At 34.7% G+C, this 18,186-nt stretch overlaps 1 protein-coding gene across 8 annotated transcripts in view; it reads left to right on the top strand.

The window, feature by feature from the left end:
- SPATA1 (spermatogenesis associated 1) overlaps nt 1-18,186 on the top strand; it is a 93,355-nt gene that overhangs the window by 23,969 nt on the left and 51,200 nt on the right. For 2 of the 8 annotated variants that reach the window (XR_012324027.1, XR_012324026.1), the window contains exons 5-8: nt 779-893; nt 1,644-1,704; nt 9,023-9,201; nt 11,225-11,320. Coding sequence is in view for 1 of the 8 variants with exons in the window: in XM_073787963.1 (XP_073644064.1) it covers nt 779-893; nt 1,644-1,704; nt 5,745-5,747 (179 nt within the window). In the remaining 7 variants the exon portion in view is untranslated. Of the gene's footprint in view, nt 1-778; nt 894-1,643; nt 1,705-5,744; nt 6,552-9,022; nt 9,202-11,224; nt 11,321-18,186 lie in introns of those variants that run through there. The other 6 variants (XR_012324030.1, XM_073787964.1, XR_012324028.1 and 3 more) reach the window with 5 other exon arrangements.

Below are 18,186 nucleotides of genomic sequence, written 5' to 3'. Positions count from 1 at the left end.
GTTTTCTTTAAATGACTAAGTCCAGTGCCAGATAGGAAATAAGTGGTAGCAACCTGACTAAAACTAAACCAATATGGGCTTCAGGTTGCAAAATACTGTGGCAACTCTTGTAAAATGACTTTTCAAACACTAATATGACTCCAATTTTTTCTAAATTAAAAAAAATTGATTCCCCAAGGGAAAAAAATCTGTATTAACACTACCAGGTTCACGGATCTCTTGTTCATGTAGATCATGTGGAACATTAGTGCTAATGTTTTAAAGACATTGTGTGGTTTTCTTATATGGAGAAATTCTGTTAAAATGAAGAGAGATTTTATAAATGAAAATATATGTGAAATAACAAATGGCATTATATGCTCTGTATTTATACCCAGCACTTTCCAGAGAAGGATCCTCAGAATACTCTTTTAAAAGATGCTTTTGGCAAAAGCTTTTTGAAGACAACAAAGTTTGAATAAAACCCAACTTACCCCCTCTTGCAGATTCATATTGTACATAAAAACAGAGAAATCCTGCCATAGGGGTGTGTGTGGGGGGGTGGATTTGTGTTCTGTTAGGATTGCTTAATCCAATTTTTCCCAAACTGAATTTACCAAAGAATTCTCCTTTTGCATAAACTAAAGTTTCATGAAATTCAGTTTGGGAGAGTAAAGTTCATAGAGATTCTGAAACATGGGACAAGAGTATATAGTATGTACATAAAAACCCAAAATTTTATTTTAGTATTTTCTTAACATTATGAACTTTCTTTGCTATGAATGGGCATCATCATCAGCTGGGGGAAAAGCCACTCCAAATGAAAATCAGAATGGAAATAATCAAATTGGAAATTCTGAATTGCCAGGATCACAGGAAGATTCAGATAATGATTATTTTAGCGGCAAAAAGAGGTAATTAATATGGATGTTGATTCTATATGTCATAATCTAGACTATAAGAAAAAGAGTGAGATATCCAGGGTACTGGTATAAAGACTTCTAATTAGAACAAAGATATGAGTGAAGTTAGTGACATTTTTAATTAAAATTACCTTGATTCTGATGTTTACTGTTAGATACTAATATTCCCTTCCAACATAATGAGGGATAATTTATTGCTTAAATTTATTCTGTTGTAATCCTTTTGTCATCAGGGGCAACCTAATGACAGAAAAATTTCTGTCTTCATTTGCCTTTCTTAGAATTAATTTTTCTGCCTCTTTTATTTTCCTGGTTTTGAGTAAACTAATCATGTTTGAGTTTCACATTGGTATCATTTCATTCAAAATTATAGTACTTAGACAACAGTTTTGCATATAGTCTTCTGAAATTAAGATAAGGAATTTTATAAACAATTATTCACAAAAGAACTATAAGCAAAGTATGTTTACAAAATTTCCAGTTATTTTACCTTGCTATAGACATTGGACTATGATTTGAATTTAGCTATAATATAATGAAATATTATTGTATAACTCATGCTAAATGTAGTTTATATTGATAATTAATGAGTTTGAAAGATAATATAATGGTTTCAAGCAGACTTTAAAAATTTTTAATGTTATATTTGTGTTTATAGAATATTAAATAAAAAACATGAAAAGTTAATATTCATGGAATCATTTTTTAATATGACTTACAAATCTGTCATTCCCCTTTAAGTCAGTTTCTTTGGAAAAATGAAGATGATAGAACTAATATCTTTAGAAGAGAGGACAATCAGGTATGATTTTTAAATTTAAAAAAAATTTATTTATTTTTTTATACAGCAGGTTCTTATTAGTTAGCTATTTTATACATATTAGTGTGTATATGTCAATCCCAATCTCCCAATTCATCCCACCACCACCACTACCCCCCGCCGCTTTCCCCCCTTTGTGTCCATACATTTGTTCTCTACATCTGTGTCTCTATTTCTGCCTTACAAACCAGTTCATCTGTACCATTTTTCTAGATTCCACATATATGCATTAATATACGATATTTGTTTTATCCATATTTGTTTTATCTTCTTTATCCATTCCTCTGTTGATGGGCATTTAGGTTGCTTCCATGACCTGGCTATTGTAAATAGTGCTGCATTTTTTTAGATGTGGTATTGCACCATAATATTTATACTGAAATTGAAATGGAACTGCAGATTAAAATGTCTTAAATTTTCTAACCTTAAATGTTAGAGAAGGGGAGATAAACCTCAAAATTCAGGAGCCTGCCAATTCAGTGAAATTTCTGGGAGTTTCATGATCTGGGACATGTTGATGTATGCCCTTTAAAGTAAAAACCAGGTTTTTGTATCTTGCCCCAGCTACCATGAAGAATGAGTCACTTGATGGACCTGTTTGGAATTTGGAGATATACTGCATTCGGATGCATGGCTCCAATCTTTTTCTTTTTTTTTTTTAATCAAGTAATCTAAAAGACTGCCAACTTTGAGTGGGCCCAGAGCAAGAGAAGGCTCACAAGGTGATCCAAGAGGCACAGCAAGCTGGGCTGCCAATTGTGTGCTAATATCCATCTGGTCCAGTGATGCTTGATATGTTAGAATACATATGTTGGTTGTTGGTTGTTGGTTATATATGATTTGTTGGTTGGAATGCTAAATGGAGTCTGAGACAAGCCCTGAGAGGAGAATCACAGCTCAGAGCCTTTGAGTTTTGGAGCAGAGGCATGCCATATTCAGCAAATAATTGTTTTATTGTTGCTAGATATTAATAAAATATGCTGTCTTCACACTTTAAAATTTTTCCAGCTGGTGGGTGCTTAATGCTATTTCACTGTGGTTTGAATTTTCATTTCCCAGATTACCCATACAGTTGATCATATTTTTATATTTTATAGACTCCATTTTGATAACTTTTTTGGAGAACTACCTTTTCAAGTATTTCTATTGTGTTGTCTGCCATATATTTCTGATTAGTAGGAGTTTTTAATATACTTTGGAGGGTAGTCCTTTGATGCTTATGTGCATTGCGAATATCTTCCCCTACTCTGTGCCTTGTCTATAATCTACATTGTTTAATATGTTGTTTAAGTGTTCCATATCCTTTTTTTTTCCCTAACTTTTTCTTTCTATGTCTTGGACTGAGAATAGATGTATTAGAATCTTCTGTTATTAGTATTTTACTGTTTATCCTTACATCTCCTGTGGTTTTTGATTTATTTAGATTTCTATGTATTATTTGGCACAAAGTTGTTCTCATGCAAATAGTAATATCATCACTTTTGCATTATGAAGTGCCCTTCTTTGACTCATTAAATGCTTTTTTGACCTGAATTCTCCCTTACTGCATATCAAGATACTAACCTCTCCTTTCTTTTTGTTTACATTTATTTGGTATACCCCTATATTCCTCCCCTACTTTTTTCCCCAACTTTTCTGAATTGCTTTGTTTTAGGTATGTCTTTAACAGACACGCTAGAGTTGGGTTTCCCTTTGTAAGCCAGTCTGAAAGTCGTTTTCATTTAGTAGATGAGTTATGTCCATTTATGTTTTTGATAGGACTGATATATTTGACCTCAGATTTCTCATTTTACTTTATGTTATAGTTACTATGTGTTACTATGTGGTTTATTTGCACTCCCCCCCACTCCTGGTATTTAGGAAATCTGAATCTCATTCTAGTGTTTACCTTTATTCTGATACAAATTTGTGCTAGTATTCCTAACCCTCCTTTTTCCTTTTCTTAAAATTTATGCTTCTGATTTTGATTTGTTACCTCTAAAATTATCCTCTGACTCCTATCTTTAAATTCAAGGCAATTAAAAAGTCATCTTTCCCCCTCCTTTCTCCTCTCATGTACTTTTAGTTGTGTTATTTCTACTTTGTAAAAGAACAGAACATTTATGGGCTGTGCTTCTTGTCTTATCCTCCTCACCTTTGTTTTAGTCTTAGATCTGTAATTAAATATGTTCAACACTTACTGCCAGTTCTTTTACACAAGATTTTTCAATCATTTCTTCATTGGGTAAAGCTCTACTTATTAAAAAAAAAAAGCTCCCAGGTACGATATTCCTTTACTTCTTACATATTTAAAATTTTGTCTAGAGCAGGAATAGGCAGACAAGGCCCACAGCTTGTTTTGTGAAGCATGGGACCTAAAAATGTTTTTTACATTTTTAAAAAGTTGAAAAAAATAAGAATTATGACAAATACCATATGTGGCCCACAAAACCTAAATTATTTACTCTGAGGCCTTTTACAGAAGAAGTTTGCTCATCCCTGCTTTAGAGCCTTGGTACTTGAAGGATAGCTTGATTGGCTGCAACATCCTTGGCTTACACAATTTTTCCTTGAGTTTATTAAAATGTTGCTCTACTGATGTTTTATATGTTACTGTTAAGAAGTATGATGCCAAACTGATTTTCTTTTCTTTGTAAATTGGCTTGGTTATTTTTGTCTGGAAGGCCAGAGGATCCCTTTAATGTGTAGTAGTTTTATCAGGCTATATTTCAGTTGAGAGTTCTAGGTCTGGTTTTTATGGGTACCCAGTGGGCCCTTTCAGTATGAAAATCAGGACTTCTTTTATTTCAAGAAATTATAACTCTAGAAAACAATATAAATAGCAGATCCATTCCATGGTTTTTTGTTTTTTTTTGTTGTTTTTTTTTTCAGAGACCTCAGTTGGTCTTATCCTAGTTCTTCTTTACCTTTTATCTCTACTACTTTCTCTATGATCTAGTTTACTATTTTCTTTATGTTTAATTTTCTTTATTCCTTTTATTTCTGTTCTCTATTATGCTTACTGTATTTTTGGTCATATCTGTTCCTTTTTGGATACCTGTTATTCATTTCTGCGACAGTTTTGTTTTTTCTTTAATTTCTTTCTTCAGTTTGGTCAATTTCCATTTTACATCTTCCTGTTATTTTTCCATTTTTATTCTGAGTTTCTAAATATGTGATTTGTGGTGTTCATTAATACCTAAAATGATTTGATTTAATTTAATTTAATCTATGTTGGGAATATTGTTAATTTTTTCTCTGCTTCCTGGCTGCTGGTTTTGTTTTGTTTTAGTTCTCAGTTTTGAGGGTTTTCAAAAAGTAACTTTGTATGGATGCTATATTATGTTGTAGATTTTGTCTATGTTTATTTGTGTTGGATTTTTCTGAATCAGTAACAGGTGTTCTTATAGAGAAACAGGTGTTCTGGTGGTTTATTTTAGCTTGTATCAATAGATTAAGAAAGCTCTCTCCTGTTGTTTTAGTGAAATGCAGTTATTTATTTATGTATTTTTAAATAAATGGGGCCTTAAGGGAAGTGGTCTTTTTTCTTTGTATTCTTTCCTGCTAATTTAATTCAGCAGAACTCTTAACTTGACCACCTTCTTTTCTCTTACCACCTAGCCCTGACGAACATCTCTTGCTTCCAAAGAATTTTCCTCTCACCCAGTAGCTGTGTTTTCCCATAATTACCACCTCTGACCACCTACATTTTAAAAGCCCCTTTCTTTTAGATTCCTCATAGAAAGAGCTTTGATTTACCATTTGGTACCCTTACTCAGTATTCTTCTACCACATGCAGGACCTTCTCCTTTAAGACTAAATTGTGGTTGATGTTTACTGTGTTATCTGTGTATTGTGCTCTTTAATGCATAGTTCCCATCAGACTCTGCTCAGGTGTGAGCTCCTAAGCACACTTTGCTGGTCTAGGGTGTTTATTTCCCCACTTACATGTAAATTAAAGTATATGTAAATTAGAGGATTCTGTGTCCTCGTTATTCTACAGATATAAATTATGGGTGATTGTATTTGCTTTCTTTTTATAGTAGTTGAGAGCATGCGTGGAGAGATTTTAGTGGCTGCCATTATCCTGTGGGAACCTGACCTTGTAATTTAAGGTCAATGCAATAAAATAGAAAAAGAATAATAAAACAAACAAAGTAGGGGTAAGGGATTAATGAAGATAAAAGTAGAAGCTAATAAGTTACAAAAGTTAAAAGCCTGGCAGAATTGAAAACAACTCAAGGTCTATAAAGTGGTAGTGGCAGAAACATTAACATTGGTAAGGCTTGAGGTAGTTTATCAAAAAAAGAGTAGAAACACAAAAATTAGGTGAGATGAAGGCAATATAACACAAATACAGAGGTGATAAAATTTATGAGAATAAAATATATGCTAAAATTTGAAAATGTGCTAGGATCTCGAATTTTCTAAGCAAATATACATGATCAAAATTGGCTCAAAATGAAAAAAATTCAATAGCCATCTTAGAAACATTTAAAAGTTGCCATAACAAGTAACTGAAATCAGAAATCTTGGAAGGAAATCATGTTTAGAAAGGAATATGGATTCTTTTTTTTTCTTCTTTTTGAATTTTAAGTTTGAAGCTCCTGTGGTATAATGTCCAAGTAATGTCCAGTGGAATGGAGAAGCTAGAGCACAAGAGAGAGTTTATAGTTATAAAGACAGATTTGGGAGTTCATCACCATACAAGTAAAAAAATGCATTACTGTTGTGCATTACCAGATGTTTACAAATAGGTGAAAAACAATGCGTAACCCTACCAGATCTTACTGATTATCATGTTTGCTTACAGCTAGGTAAAAAAGAGTGCATCAGCCTACCAGACCTTATTGATTATATCAATTATATTGATTATATTGATTATAATCAATTATTATATTGATTATATCAATTATATTGATTATATCAATTATTGATTATATTGATTATAATCAATAATCAATATATTGATTATTGATTAATTAACTGCCTTTAGGATTCTCAATTTACAGCAAAATTATTGCTTCAGTACTAGATCTGACTAGAGGTTATAGACAATGTCAGGAGGTATTTCTTAATGTTCTACCTCATAATATTAAAGTGTGTCCCAGAAGTGGTGGCAGTGATTTGGCCTTGTTGTGCTGTTAAAAGAGGAATTTTATCAGACAGTATTGAGCAATGGATTAGAAATCACAGGACAGTGATTCTAATACTAGAATAATCTTATACTTAGGCAAGTTATTCTCCTCTTTGTGCCGCACTCCTTCTATTTATAAAATGAGAATCATTGGTCACTTTCTATTTCAACAGGAATGTTTCAAGATAAAAGGTATATATCAGCCATCAAATATTTATTGAGCCTACTATATACCTCAGTTCTCAGCATTGTTTTAAATGCTGAGGATACAGCAGTAAACAAGACAAACATAGCCCTGCCATTAAGGAGCTTGCCTCTAATGGGAGGAGACCGACAATAAATAAGTAAGACAATGTCAGCTACTGATTAGAGCTGAAAAGTCAATTAAAAGAGTGCAGTAAAGAATCGTGGGGCAGGAGAGATGGTTTAGCTAGGGCTTTCAAGGAAGGCTTCTTTGAGCAGATATAACTAAGATTTGATTAATAAAATGGTAAGCATGTGAAGAGACAGGGTAAAAAGAGTCCAAACAGGACGAACACTAAAAATCAAGGTACAGAGATAGAAATAAGCTTGCAGAATTAAGGACCTGAACTAAGACCAGTACAGCTGGAGTGTGATAAATAAGGAGGAATGTAGAGGGAGAAAATCAAAAGATCAGCAAGGAAAAGATAGGCCAATTCAAGGAGTTTGGATTTTATTATCAATACAAGTAATATGGGAAGACATAAGAGGATTTTTAAACTAAGGATCTATGTGATTTTTAAAATATCTTAAAAAGATCAGGATGACTGCGGTATGGAATAGCCTGTAGAGGGGCAAGTATGGAAGCAGAGAGACTGTTAGAAGAATAATACAGCTTTCAAAAGATGATAGTGGATTGCCTAGGAATGTAGCATTGAAGAACGGATAATGTGCCAGATGCTCGAAGTATTTTGGCAGTAATCCTTGCAGAGGGATTGGATATAGGGCTGAGTTATATAGGGCTTATATATATTGGATATAGGGCTTGAGTTAAAAGTTCCATATAGTTATATATATTTATTTATTTATATTTGCGATACGAGGGCCTCTCACTGTTGTGGCCTCTCCCGTTGCGGAGCACAGGCTCCGGACGCACAGGCTCAGCGGCCATGGCTCACGGGCCCAGCTGCTCCATGGCATGTGGGATCTTCCCGGACCGGGGCACGAACCTGTGTCCCCTGCATCAGCAGGCAGACTCTCAACCACTGCGCCACCAGGGAAGCCCCATAGTTTTATATTTTTAATTAAATCAATTTATAATATAGAATTTTAAAATTTGGTGTTTTCGTTTCTTCGATAATCTGAAAAAAAGAAACATAAGCGTATTCTGGTATACTAGCATGCAGTTTGTGTTCCAATTAAGTTTATATTTAGAATCTCATTGGTGTCAAAGTGATTCCCTAAACTGGCAGAGTTTAATTTCTAATTTTCTAAACCAGAAGTCTCAGGTTTAAGAAATTCTGCCCTACAGAAGTTTGGGGATATACCTGGAATAATGTTGATAAATGATGAATCAGAATCAGCTGATTACACAAAACAAGTCATTTTGGGGCTGAAAAATAAGGAAAATCTGAAAAGATATATTTTGCCTTTTCTTTCATAGCTTTAATTATATAAATAGTGAATTCAAATCAGATTATAGATAAAAGTAATTGAAATAAAAAGTATACACTTCTTGCGCTTCCCTGGTAGCGCAGTGGTTGAGAGTCCACCTGCCGATGCAGGGGACACGGGTTTGTGCCCCGGTCTGGGAAGATCCCACATGCCTCTGAGCAGCTGGGCCCGTGAGCCATGGCCACTGAGCCTGCGCGTCCGGAGCCTGTGTTCCTCAATGGGAGAGGCCACAACAGTAAGAGTCCCGCATACCGCAAAAAAATAAAAATAAAAAAGTATACACTTCCTGCTATAGGTAGTATTTTGAAGAAAGATTTTCTAAACAAATTACAAGATTAAAGAAGAACTTGATTTTGGTTCCTGGATTTATCAGTATTTTACTATATTTATAAGCAAGTCCTTTTATTATCCAATAAACATTTTACTCTTAACTCTAATTTCCTCAGAATATAAGAGAGGAAGGAGAGGAGAGAGGAATGGTTTAAATTAACTTTGCAGGTTGAAAAGTTTAAACAAACTATAGCCTTTGCTTTTTTTTTTTTTAAATAGCCTATGATGTTTGGAAGAAAAAGTACTTTGAAACAAAGAAAGTTACAGCATCATTGGAGGAGATTTTAACAAAACTTTGAGAAGATTTGGAACTTTACTATAAAAAATTGCTCATTCAGCTTGAAGCCAGGGTGATCAAGATGAGACCAAAGAATCTGGCAACCATCACAGACTCTAAGGTACTACTAAATATGTTCACATTCTGTTAGAGAAGTTCTATTTAAAATACATGCTTTGTAATGTATTTAATGTATTTAATGTACATACTAGCAATGTAATGTGCTAGTATGATCATATCTAGGATGTTGTAATGTATTTAATGTACATACTAGCAATGTAATGTGCTAGTATGATCATATCTAGGATGTTTTGGGCTACAGGTAACAAAACCTTGGCTTAAACTGGCTTAGACAATCAGTAAATTCATGATCTCATGTAATGCGTGCTGAGGAGATAAAATCAGCTGCTTAATGATGTCTTTAAGGGCCTAGGTACTTCTGATATTTCCTCCCTATTATTTTCGGTGTTGGCTTCATTCTAAGACTGCTTTTCCTCAGGGTAGCAACAGAGTTACCAATGGCAAGTAGAGATATATGCCTCCAAAACAAGAGACAACCTCTTCTAGACGCATGGACTATATAAAACTTTCCCTTTGGCCTGATTGGGGATCAACCAAGCCTACCCTGGATTGATCATAGTTACCAGCAAATGCTATATCCTGACTTAGCCTAATTAGGATCTACCTCTGTACCAGGGGAAAGGGTCAAGATTCTGTGGGTAAGAGAGAAATACCTAATGAAGTATGGCAAGGGAGTAATAGTGATTTATACATTTCTTTTCTTTCAGTTGGTGGTGGGAAGGACAGTTTGATAACCACAGAATCTATAGGTAGTGATATTCTAAATAAATTATAAATTATATTAAATTTTGATCAATTCATTTTCTTGAGATAGTCTTAAATCTTGACAGATGAGAGACATGAAGTTTATTTTTTAGTTGAGTAATTCTACCATATAATTAAACAACAAATTCCAGAGGCCATTTATCAGTTTAATTTTTGTTTGTTGATACCACTTATCCAAAAAAGATTTTATAATATGTTAATTATGATTGAGTATAGATTTAATTTTAGACATGATGAAATATTAAGTTTACTTTTTTCCCAGTTTTATTGAGATATAATTGACATATAACATTGTATTAGTTTAAAGTAGAAACATAATGTTAAGACATATGTTTATGTTGTAAAATGGACACCACAATAAGTTTAGTTAACATCCATCACCTCACATAGTTATTTTTGTGTGTGATCAGAACTTTTAAGATCTACTCTCTTAGCAACTTTCAAATATACAGTATAGCATTGTTAACTATAATTGCCATGCTGTATATTACATCCCTAGAACTTACTTATCTTGTATCTACAAGTTTATGCATTTGACCACCATCACCCATTTCCCCTAATCCCCACCTCCTGCTTCTGCCAGAGCCACCAACCTCTTCTCTTTCTATGAGTAAAAGTTTACTATTTTAGATCTATTTAATATAAAATCCAAATAAGTTCAAGTAAAAGTTTCTTCTTATTAGCTGATACTTTTTTTTAAGCATTATTGAAACTTTTTATCTTACTGTTTTCTCAAGTTCAATATATGATAATTTTTTTTCACAAAAGCAGCTTAAATAATTTCTTTGTTGACTATTACAGCTCATAAACTTTTCTGAACAAAAGTAACCAAAAGGCTTCTAGAATAGGTTTTCTCACATTAAACAGATTTTCTTATAAAATACAGTATTTCATTATTAAATATTTTTAAGTAATTCTAATATGATTCCACTGATAAACCATTATGCCAATTTCTAAAGCCTTGCTAAGTATCTTAATCTAATGTATTCCTCTTATAGTAATAGTTGTTGGTTTTCATGGTGCTAATTTAATGGTAACTTTTACAAATACGTATTTATTTTTATAATACATGAAAATGGTAGTAAAACAGAAAGGAAAGTGGTCCCTAAAACATAAGAAATCAACAGTTCAATAGTAATTTACTCCAAAGCAAAAAGTTTATTTTATGGAATGGGTTATTTTCATGATTTCCTTTTTTGATATTTGATAACACTTTGTAGTTTGTATTGGCAGGCAATTAAAATTAAAAATGAATAGATGTTATACTAAACAAAGATGTCTTTATATATCTCATACAGAATTACCTTATTATTCAGATCACTGAAGTACAGCATGCTATTGACCAACTTAGAAAATTGGATACTGACAAAATGAAACGGATAACAGAAATTAAGGTATTTTGCATTTCCCCTAATCAGATTATAACATTTATCTTGAAATAAAATATTTTGGTGTTTTAACTTTGGCTGTCAGTAGCATAAGGGTAGTAAGGACTGACTGTCTTAAAATTGTTACCTTAACAAAAACAAGAGCATGAATGGAAGATGGGTTCAAGATGGTGGACTAGAAGGATGTACTCTCATTCCCCTTTGCAAGAGCATGAGAATCACAACTAACTGCTGGACAGTCATTGACAGGAAGACACTGTAACTCACCAAAAAAGATACCCCACATCCAGAGACAAAGGACAAGCCACAATGAGAAGGTGGGAGGGGCGCAATCACAATAAAATCAAATCCCATAACTGCTGGGTGCATGACTCACAAACTGGAGAACACTTATACCACAGAAGTCCACCCACTGGAGTGAAGGTTCTGAGCCCCAGGTCAGGCTTCCCAACTTGGGGTTCCGGCAACAGGAGGAGGAATTCCTAGAGAAAGAGACTTTGAAGGCTAGAGGGATTTCATTGCAGGATTTCAACAGGACTGGGAGAAACAGAAACTGCACTCTTGGAGGGCACACACAAAGAGGTGTGCACATCGGGACCCAGGGGAAGGAGCGGTGACCCCATAGGAGACTGAACCAGACCTATCTGCTAGTGTCTGTGTCTCACCATGAGGACAAGGACACTGGAAGCAGAAGTTCTGGGAAGTACTCCTTGGCGTGAGCCCTTCCAGAGTCCGCCATTAACCCCGCCACAGAGCCTGGGTAAGCTCCAGTGTTGGGTCCCCTCAGGCCATACAACCAACAGGGAAGGAACCCAGCCCCACCCATCAGCAGACAAGTAGATTAAAGTTTTACTGAGCTCTGCCCACCAGAGCAACAGCCAGCTCTACCCACCACCAGTCCCTCCCATCAGGAAACTTGCACAAGCCTCTTAGATAACCTTATCCACCAGAGGGCAGAAAGCAGAAGCAAGAAGAACTACAATCCTGCAGCCTGTGGAACAAAAACCACATCCGCAGAAAGATAGCCAAGATGAAAAGGCAGAGAGCTATGTACCAGATGAAGGAACAAGATAAAACCCCAGAAAAACAACTAAATGAAGTGGAGATAGGCAACCTTCCAGAAAAAGAATTCAGAATAATGATAGTGAAGGTGATCCAGGACCTCAGAAAAAGAATGGAGGCAAAGATCAAGAGGATGTAAGAAATGTTTAACAGAGACATAGAAGAATTAAAGAACAAACAAACAGAGATGAACAATACAATAACTGAAATGAAAAATACACTAGAAGGAATCAATAGCAGAATAACTGAGGCAGAAGAACAGATAAGTGACCTGGAAGATAGAATGGTGGAATTCACTGTCATAAAACAGAATAAAGAAAAAAGAATGAAAAGAAATGAAGACAGCCTAAGAGACCTCTGGGACAACATTAAACGTATTAACATTCGCATTATAGGGGTCCCGGAAGGAGAAGAGAGACAGCAAGGACCCAAGAAAATATTTGAGGAGATTATAGTTGAAAACTTCCCTAGCATGGGAAAGGAAATAGCCACCCAAGTCCAGAAAGCACAGAGAGTCCTATACAGGATAAATCCAAGGAGAAACATGCCAAGACACCTAGTAATCAAATTGGCAAAAATTAAAGACAAAGAAAAAATATTGAAAGCAGCAAGGGAAAAATGACAAATAACATACAAGGGAATTCCCATAAGGTTAACAGCTGATTTCTCAGCAGAAACTCTACAAGCCAGAAGCGAGTGGCATGACATATTTAAAGTGATGAAAGGGAAGAAACTACAACCAAGATTACTCTACCCGGCAAGGATCTCATTCAGATTCAATGGAGAAATCAAAAGCTTTCCAGACAAGCAAAAGCTAAGAGAATTCAGCACCAACGAACCAACTCTACAACAAATGGTAAAGGAACTTCTCTAAGTGGGAAACACAAGAGAAGAAAAGGACCTACAAAAACAGACACAAAACAATTAAGAAAATGGTAATAGGAGCATACATATCGATAATTACCTTAAACGTGAATGGAATAAATGCTCCAACCAAAAGACACAGGCTTGCTGAATGGATACAAAAGCAAGACCCATATATATGCTGTCTACAAGAGACCCACTTCAGACCTAGGGACACATACAGACTCAAAGTGAGGGGATGGATAAAGATATTCCATGCAACTGGAAATCAAAAGAAAGCTGGATTAGCAATACTCATATCACACAAAACAGACTTCAAAATAAAGACTATTACAAGAGACAAAGAAGGACACTATATACTAATCAAAGGATCAATCCAAGAAGAAGATATAACAATTATAAATATGTATGCACCCAGCATAGAAGCACATCAATACATAAGGCAACTGCTAACACCTGTAAAAGAGGAAATCGACAGTAACACAATAATAGTGGGGAATTTTAACACCTAACTTACACCAACAGACAGATCATCCAAAAAGAAAATTAATAAGGAAACACAAGCTTTAAATGACACAATAGACCAGATAGATTTAATTGATATTTATAGGACATTCCAACCAAAAACAGCAGATTATACTTTCTTCTCAAGTGCACACGGAACATTCTCCAGGATAGATCATATCTTGAGTCACAAATCTAGCCTCAGTAAATTTGAGAAAATTGAAATGATATCAAGCATTTTTTCTGACCACAACGCTATGAGATTAGAAATCAATTACAGGGAAAAAATTATAAAAAACACAAACACATGGAGGCTAAACAATACATTATTAAATAACCAAGACATCACTGAAGAAAACAAAGAGGAAATCAAAAAATATCTAGAGACAAATGACAATGAAAACACGATGATCCAAAACCTATGGGACGAAGCAAAAGCAGTTCTAAGAGGGAAGTTTATAGCTATACAAGTCTACCTCAGGAAACAAGAAAAATCTCAAATAAACAATCTAACCTTACACCTAAGGGAACTTAGAGAAAGAAGAACAAACAAAACCCAAAGTTAGTACAAGGAAAGAAATCATAAAGATCAGAGCAGAAATAAATGAAATAGAAACAAAGAAAACAATGCCAAAGACCAATAAAACTAAAAGCTGGTTGTTTGAGAGGACAAAGAAAATTGATAAACCATTAGCCAGACTCATCAAGGAAAAGAGGGAGAGGACTCAATTCAATAAAACTAGAAATGAAAAAGGAGAGGTTACAACAGACACCGCAGAAATACAAAGCATCCTAAGAGACTACTACAAGCAACTGTATGCCAACAAAATGGACAACCTGGAAGAAATGGACAAATTCCTAGAAAGGTATAACCTTCCAAGACTGAGCCAGGAAGAAATAGAAAATATGAACAGACCAATCACAAGTAATGAACTTGAAACTGTGATTAAAAATCTTCCAACAAACAAAAGTCCAGGACCAGATGGCTTCACAGGTGAATTCTATTAAACATTTGGAGACAAGCCAACACCCATCCTTCTCAAACTCTTCCAAAAAGTTGCAGAGGAAGGAACACTCCCGAACTCATTCTATGAGGCCACCATCACCCTGATACCAAAACCAGACAAAGGTACTACAAAAAAAGAAAATTAGAGACCAATATCACTGATGAATATAGATGCAAAAATCCTCAACAAAATACTAGCAAACAGAATCCAACAGCACATTAAAAGGATCATACACCATGATCAAGTAGGATTTATCCCAGGGACGCAAGGATTCTTCAATATATGCAAATCAATCAATGTGATACACCATATTAACAAATTGAAGAAGAAAAAACATATGATCCTCTCAATAGATGCAGAAAAAGCTTTTGACAAAATTCAGCACCCATTTTTGATTAAAAAGCACTCCAGAAAGTGGGCACAGAGGGAACCTTCCTCAACATAATAAAGGCCATATATAACAAACACACAGCAAACATCATCCTCAATGGTGAAAAACTGAGTGCATTTCCTCTAAGATCAGGAAGAAGACAAGGATATCCAGTCTGGCCACTATTATTCAACATAGTTTTGGAAGTCCTACCACGGCAATCAGAGAAGAAAAAGAAATAAAAGGAATACAGACTGGAAGAGAAGAAGTAAAACTGTCACTGTTTGCAGATGACATGATACTATACATAGAGAATCCTAAAGATGCCACCAGAAAACTACTAGAGTTAATCAATGAATTTGTTAAATCTGCAGCATACAAAATTAATGCACAGAAATTTCTTGCATTCCTCTACACTAATGATGAAAAATCTGAAAGAGAAATTAAGGAAACACTCCCATTTACTATTGCAACAAAAAGAATAAAATACCTAGGAATAAACCTACCCAGGGAGACAAAAGACCTTTATGCAGAAAACTATAAGACAGTAATGAAAGAAATTAAAAATGATACAAACAGATGGAGAGATATACCATGTTCTTGGATTGGAAGAATCAATATTGTAAAAATGACTATACTACCCAAAGCAATCTACAGATTCAGTGCAATCCCGATCAAGTCACCAATGGCATTTTTTACAGAACTAGAACAAAAAAATCTTAAAATTCGTATGGAGACACAAAAGACCCCAAATAGCCAAAGCATTTTTGAGGGATAAAAACGGAGCTGGAGGAATCAGACTCCCTGACTTCAGACTATACTACGAAGCTACAGTAATCAAGACAGTATGGTACTGGCACAAAAACAGAAATATAGATCAATGGAATAGGATAGAAAGCCCAGAGGGAAACCTATGCACCTGTGGTCACCTTATTTTTGACAAAGGAGGCAAGAATATACAATAGAGAAAAGACAGCCTCTTCAATAAGTGGTGCTGGGATAACTGGACAGCTACATGTAAAAGAATGAAATTAGAATACTCCCCAACAGCATATACAAAAATAAACTCAAAATGAATGGATTAAAGGGCTTGATGTAATGCCAGACACTATAAAACTCTTAGAGGAAAAGATAAGTAGAACACTCTATGACATAAATCACAGCAAGATCCTGTTTGACCCACCTCCTAGGGAAATGGAAATAAAAATAAACAAATGGGACCTAATGAAACTTCAAAGTTTTGCTCAGCAAAGGAAACCATAAGCAAGACGAAAAGACAACCCTCAGAATGGGAGAAAATATTTGGAAATGAAGCAACTGACAAAGGATTAATCTCCAAAATTTACAAGCAGCTCAATATCGAAAAAACAAAGAACCCAATCCGGAAATGGGCAGAAGACCTAAATAGACATTTCTCCAAAGAAGACATACAGATGGCCAAGAAGCACATGAAAAGCAGCTCAACATCACTAATTATTAGAGAAATGCAAATCAAAACTACAATGAGGTATCACCTCACACCAGTTAGAATGGGCATCATCAGAAAATCTACAAACAGCAAATGCTGCAGAGGGTGTGGAGAAAAGGGAACCCTCTTGCACTGTTGGTGGGAATGTAAATTGATACAGCCACTATGGAGAACAGTATGGAGGTTCCTTAGAAAACTAAAAATAGAATTACCATATGACCCAGCAATCCCACTACTGGACAAATACCCAGAGAAAACCATAATTCAGAAAGACACATGCACCCCAATGTTCATTGCAGCCCTATTTACAATAGTCAGGACATGGAAGCAACCTAAATGCCATCGAGAGATGAATGGATAAAGAAGTTGTGGTACATGTATACAATTGAATATTACTCAGCCATGAAAAGGAATAAAATTGGGTCATTTGTAGAGACGTTGGTGGATCTAGAGACTGTCTTACAGAGTGAAGTAAGTCAGAAAGAGAAAAACAGATATCGTATATGAACGCATATATGTGCAACCTAGAAAAATGGTACAGGTGAACTGGTTTGCAGTGCAGAAATTGAGACACAGGTGTAGAGAACAAACGTATGGACATCAAGGGGGAAGTGGTGGTGGGGGTTGGTGGGATGAATTGGGAGATTGGGATTGTCATATATACACTAATATGTATAAAATGGATAACTAATAAGAACCTGCTCTATAAAAAAAATTTTTAATAAAATTCAAAAAAAATAAAAAAATAGAAAGCATGAATGAAAAAAATACAATAATAAATTCTGTGAAAAGATTCCTAACAAGGCCAAAGTAAAATTGAATAAAATTTCATTAAGAAATAAAGTAAAAGAACCTTGTGAATCAGTATAGAGTCTCCGTAAAATATTTTGAAAGAAGTAATATTCCTACATTAGAGTTGTTCATAAATAAGTCTGACAAACCACTGAGCTCTCTGAGCTTCCATTTAATTTTATTTTTTTGTCCTCTCTTGGGTAATTATCTCATTCTCTCTGGTTATTTTCATATATATATATATATATATATATATATATATATAAAATGTTATATGAATGCTCTCGATTCACCTCTTTATCAGAAGTAGCTTTATGACCCAGAATAATGACCCCTATGTAGAATTAGCACTGTCCAATACAACTCTCTGTGATGGTGGAATTGTTTCATACCTGCACTATCTGATAAGGTAGCCACTAGTCACGTAAGGATGTAGATTGTTGTGTGCCTGAGGAATTTAATTTTAGATTTAATTTTAGTTAATTTCAATTTAAATAGTTACATGTGGCAAGTTGATACTCTACTGGACAGCGCACTTCTAGATTATTTTCACTAGCTTCATACTCACAGCTAAATCCTGGCTCAGCGCTGAGAAGCTTAAAACTTAAACTACAGAAAAGGAAAAAGGCAAAGGACAATTTTAAACCAAAAAAAGGAGTTATTTAAAATTCTTATACAGTCTGCACTCAAAAAAATAGTTCGTTCAGTGAATTAAAACTCCTGTGCCTTCAAAAAACAGGAGAGAAATCAAATGTGGAAACTTGTCCCCTTAAGGATAGTTGGGTGGGTAGAAGGGAGTAATAAA

This window comes from Tursiops truncatus, chromosome 1, assembly GCF_011762595.2.
Source record: "Tursiops truncatus isolate mTurTru1 chromosome 1, mTurTru1.mat.Y, whole genome shotgun sequence".
Taxonomy (NCBI): Eukaryota; Metazoa; Chordata; class Mammalia; order Artiodactyla; family Delphinidae; genus Tursiops; species Tursiops truncatus.
The sequence above is the reverse complement of the archived record's forward strand: the minus strand, read 5'-3'. Positions and strand labels throughout refer to the sequence as shown.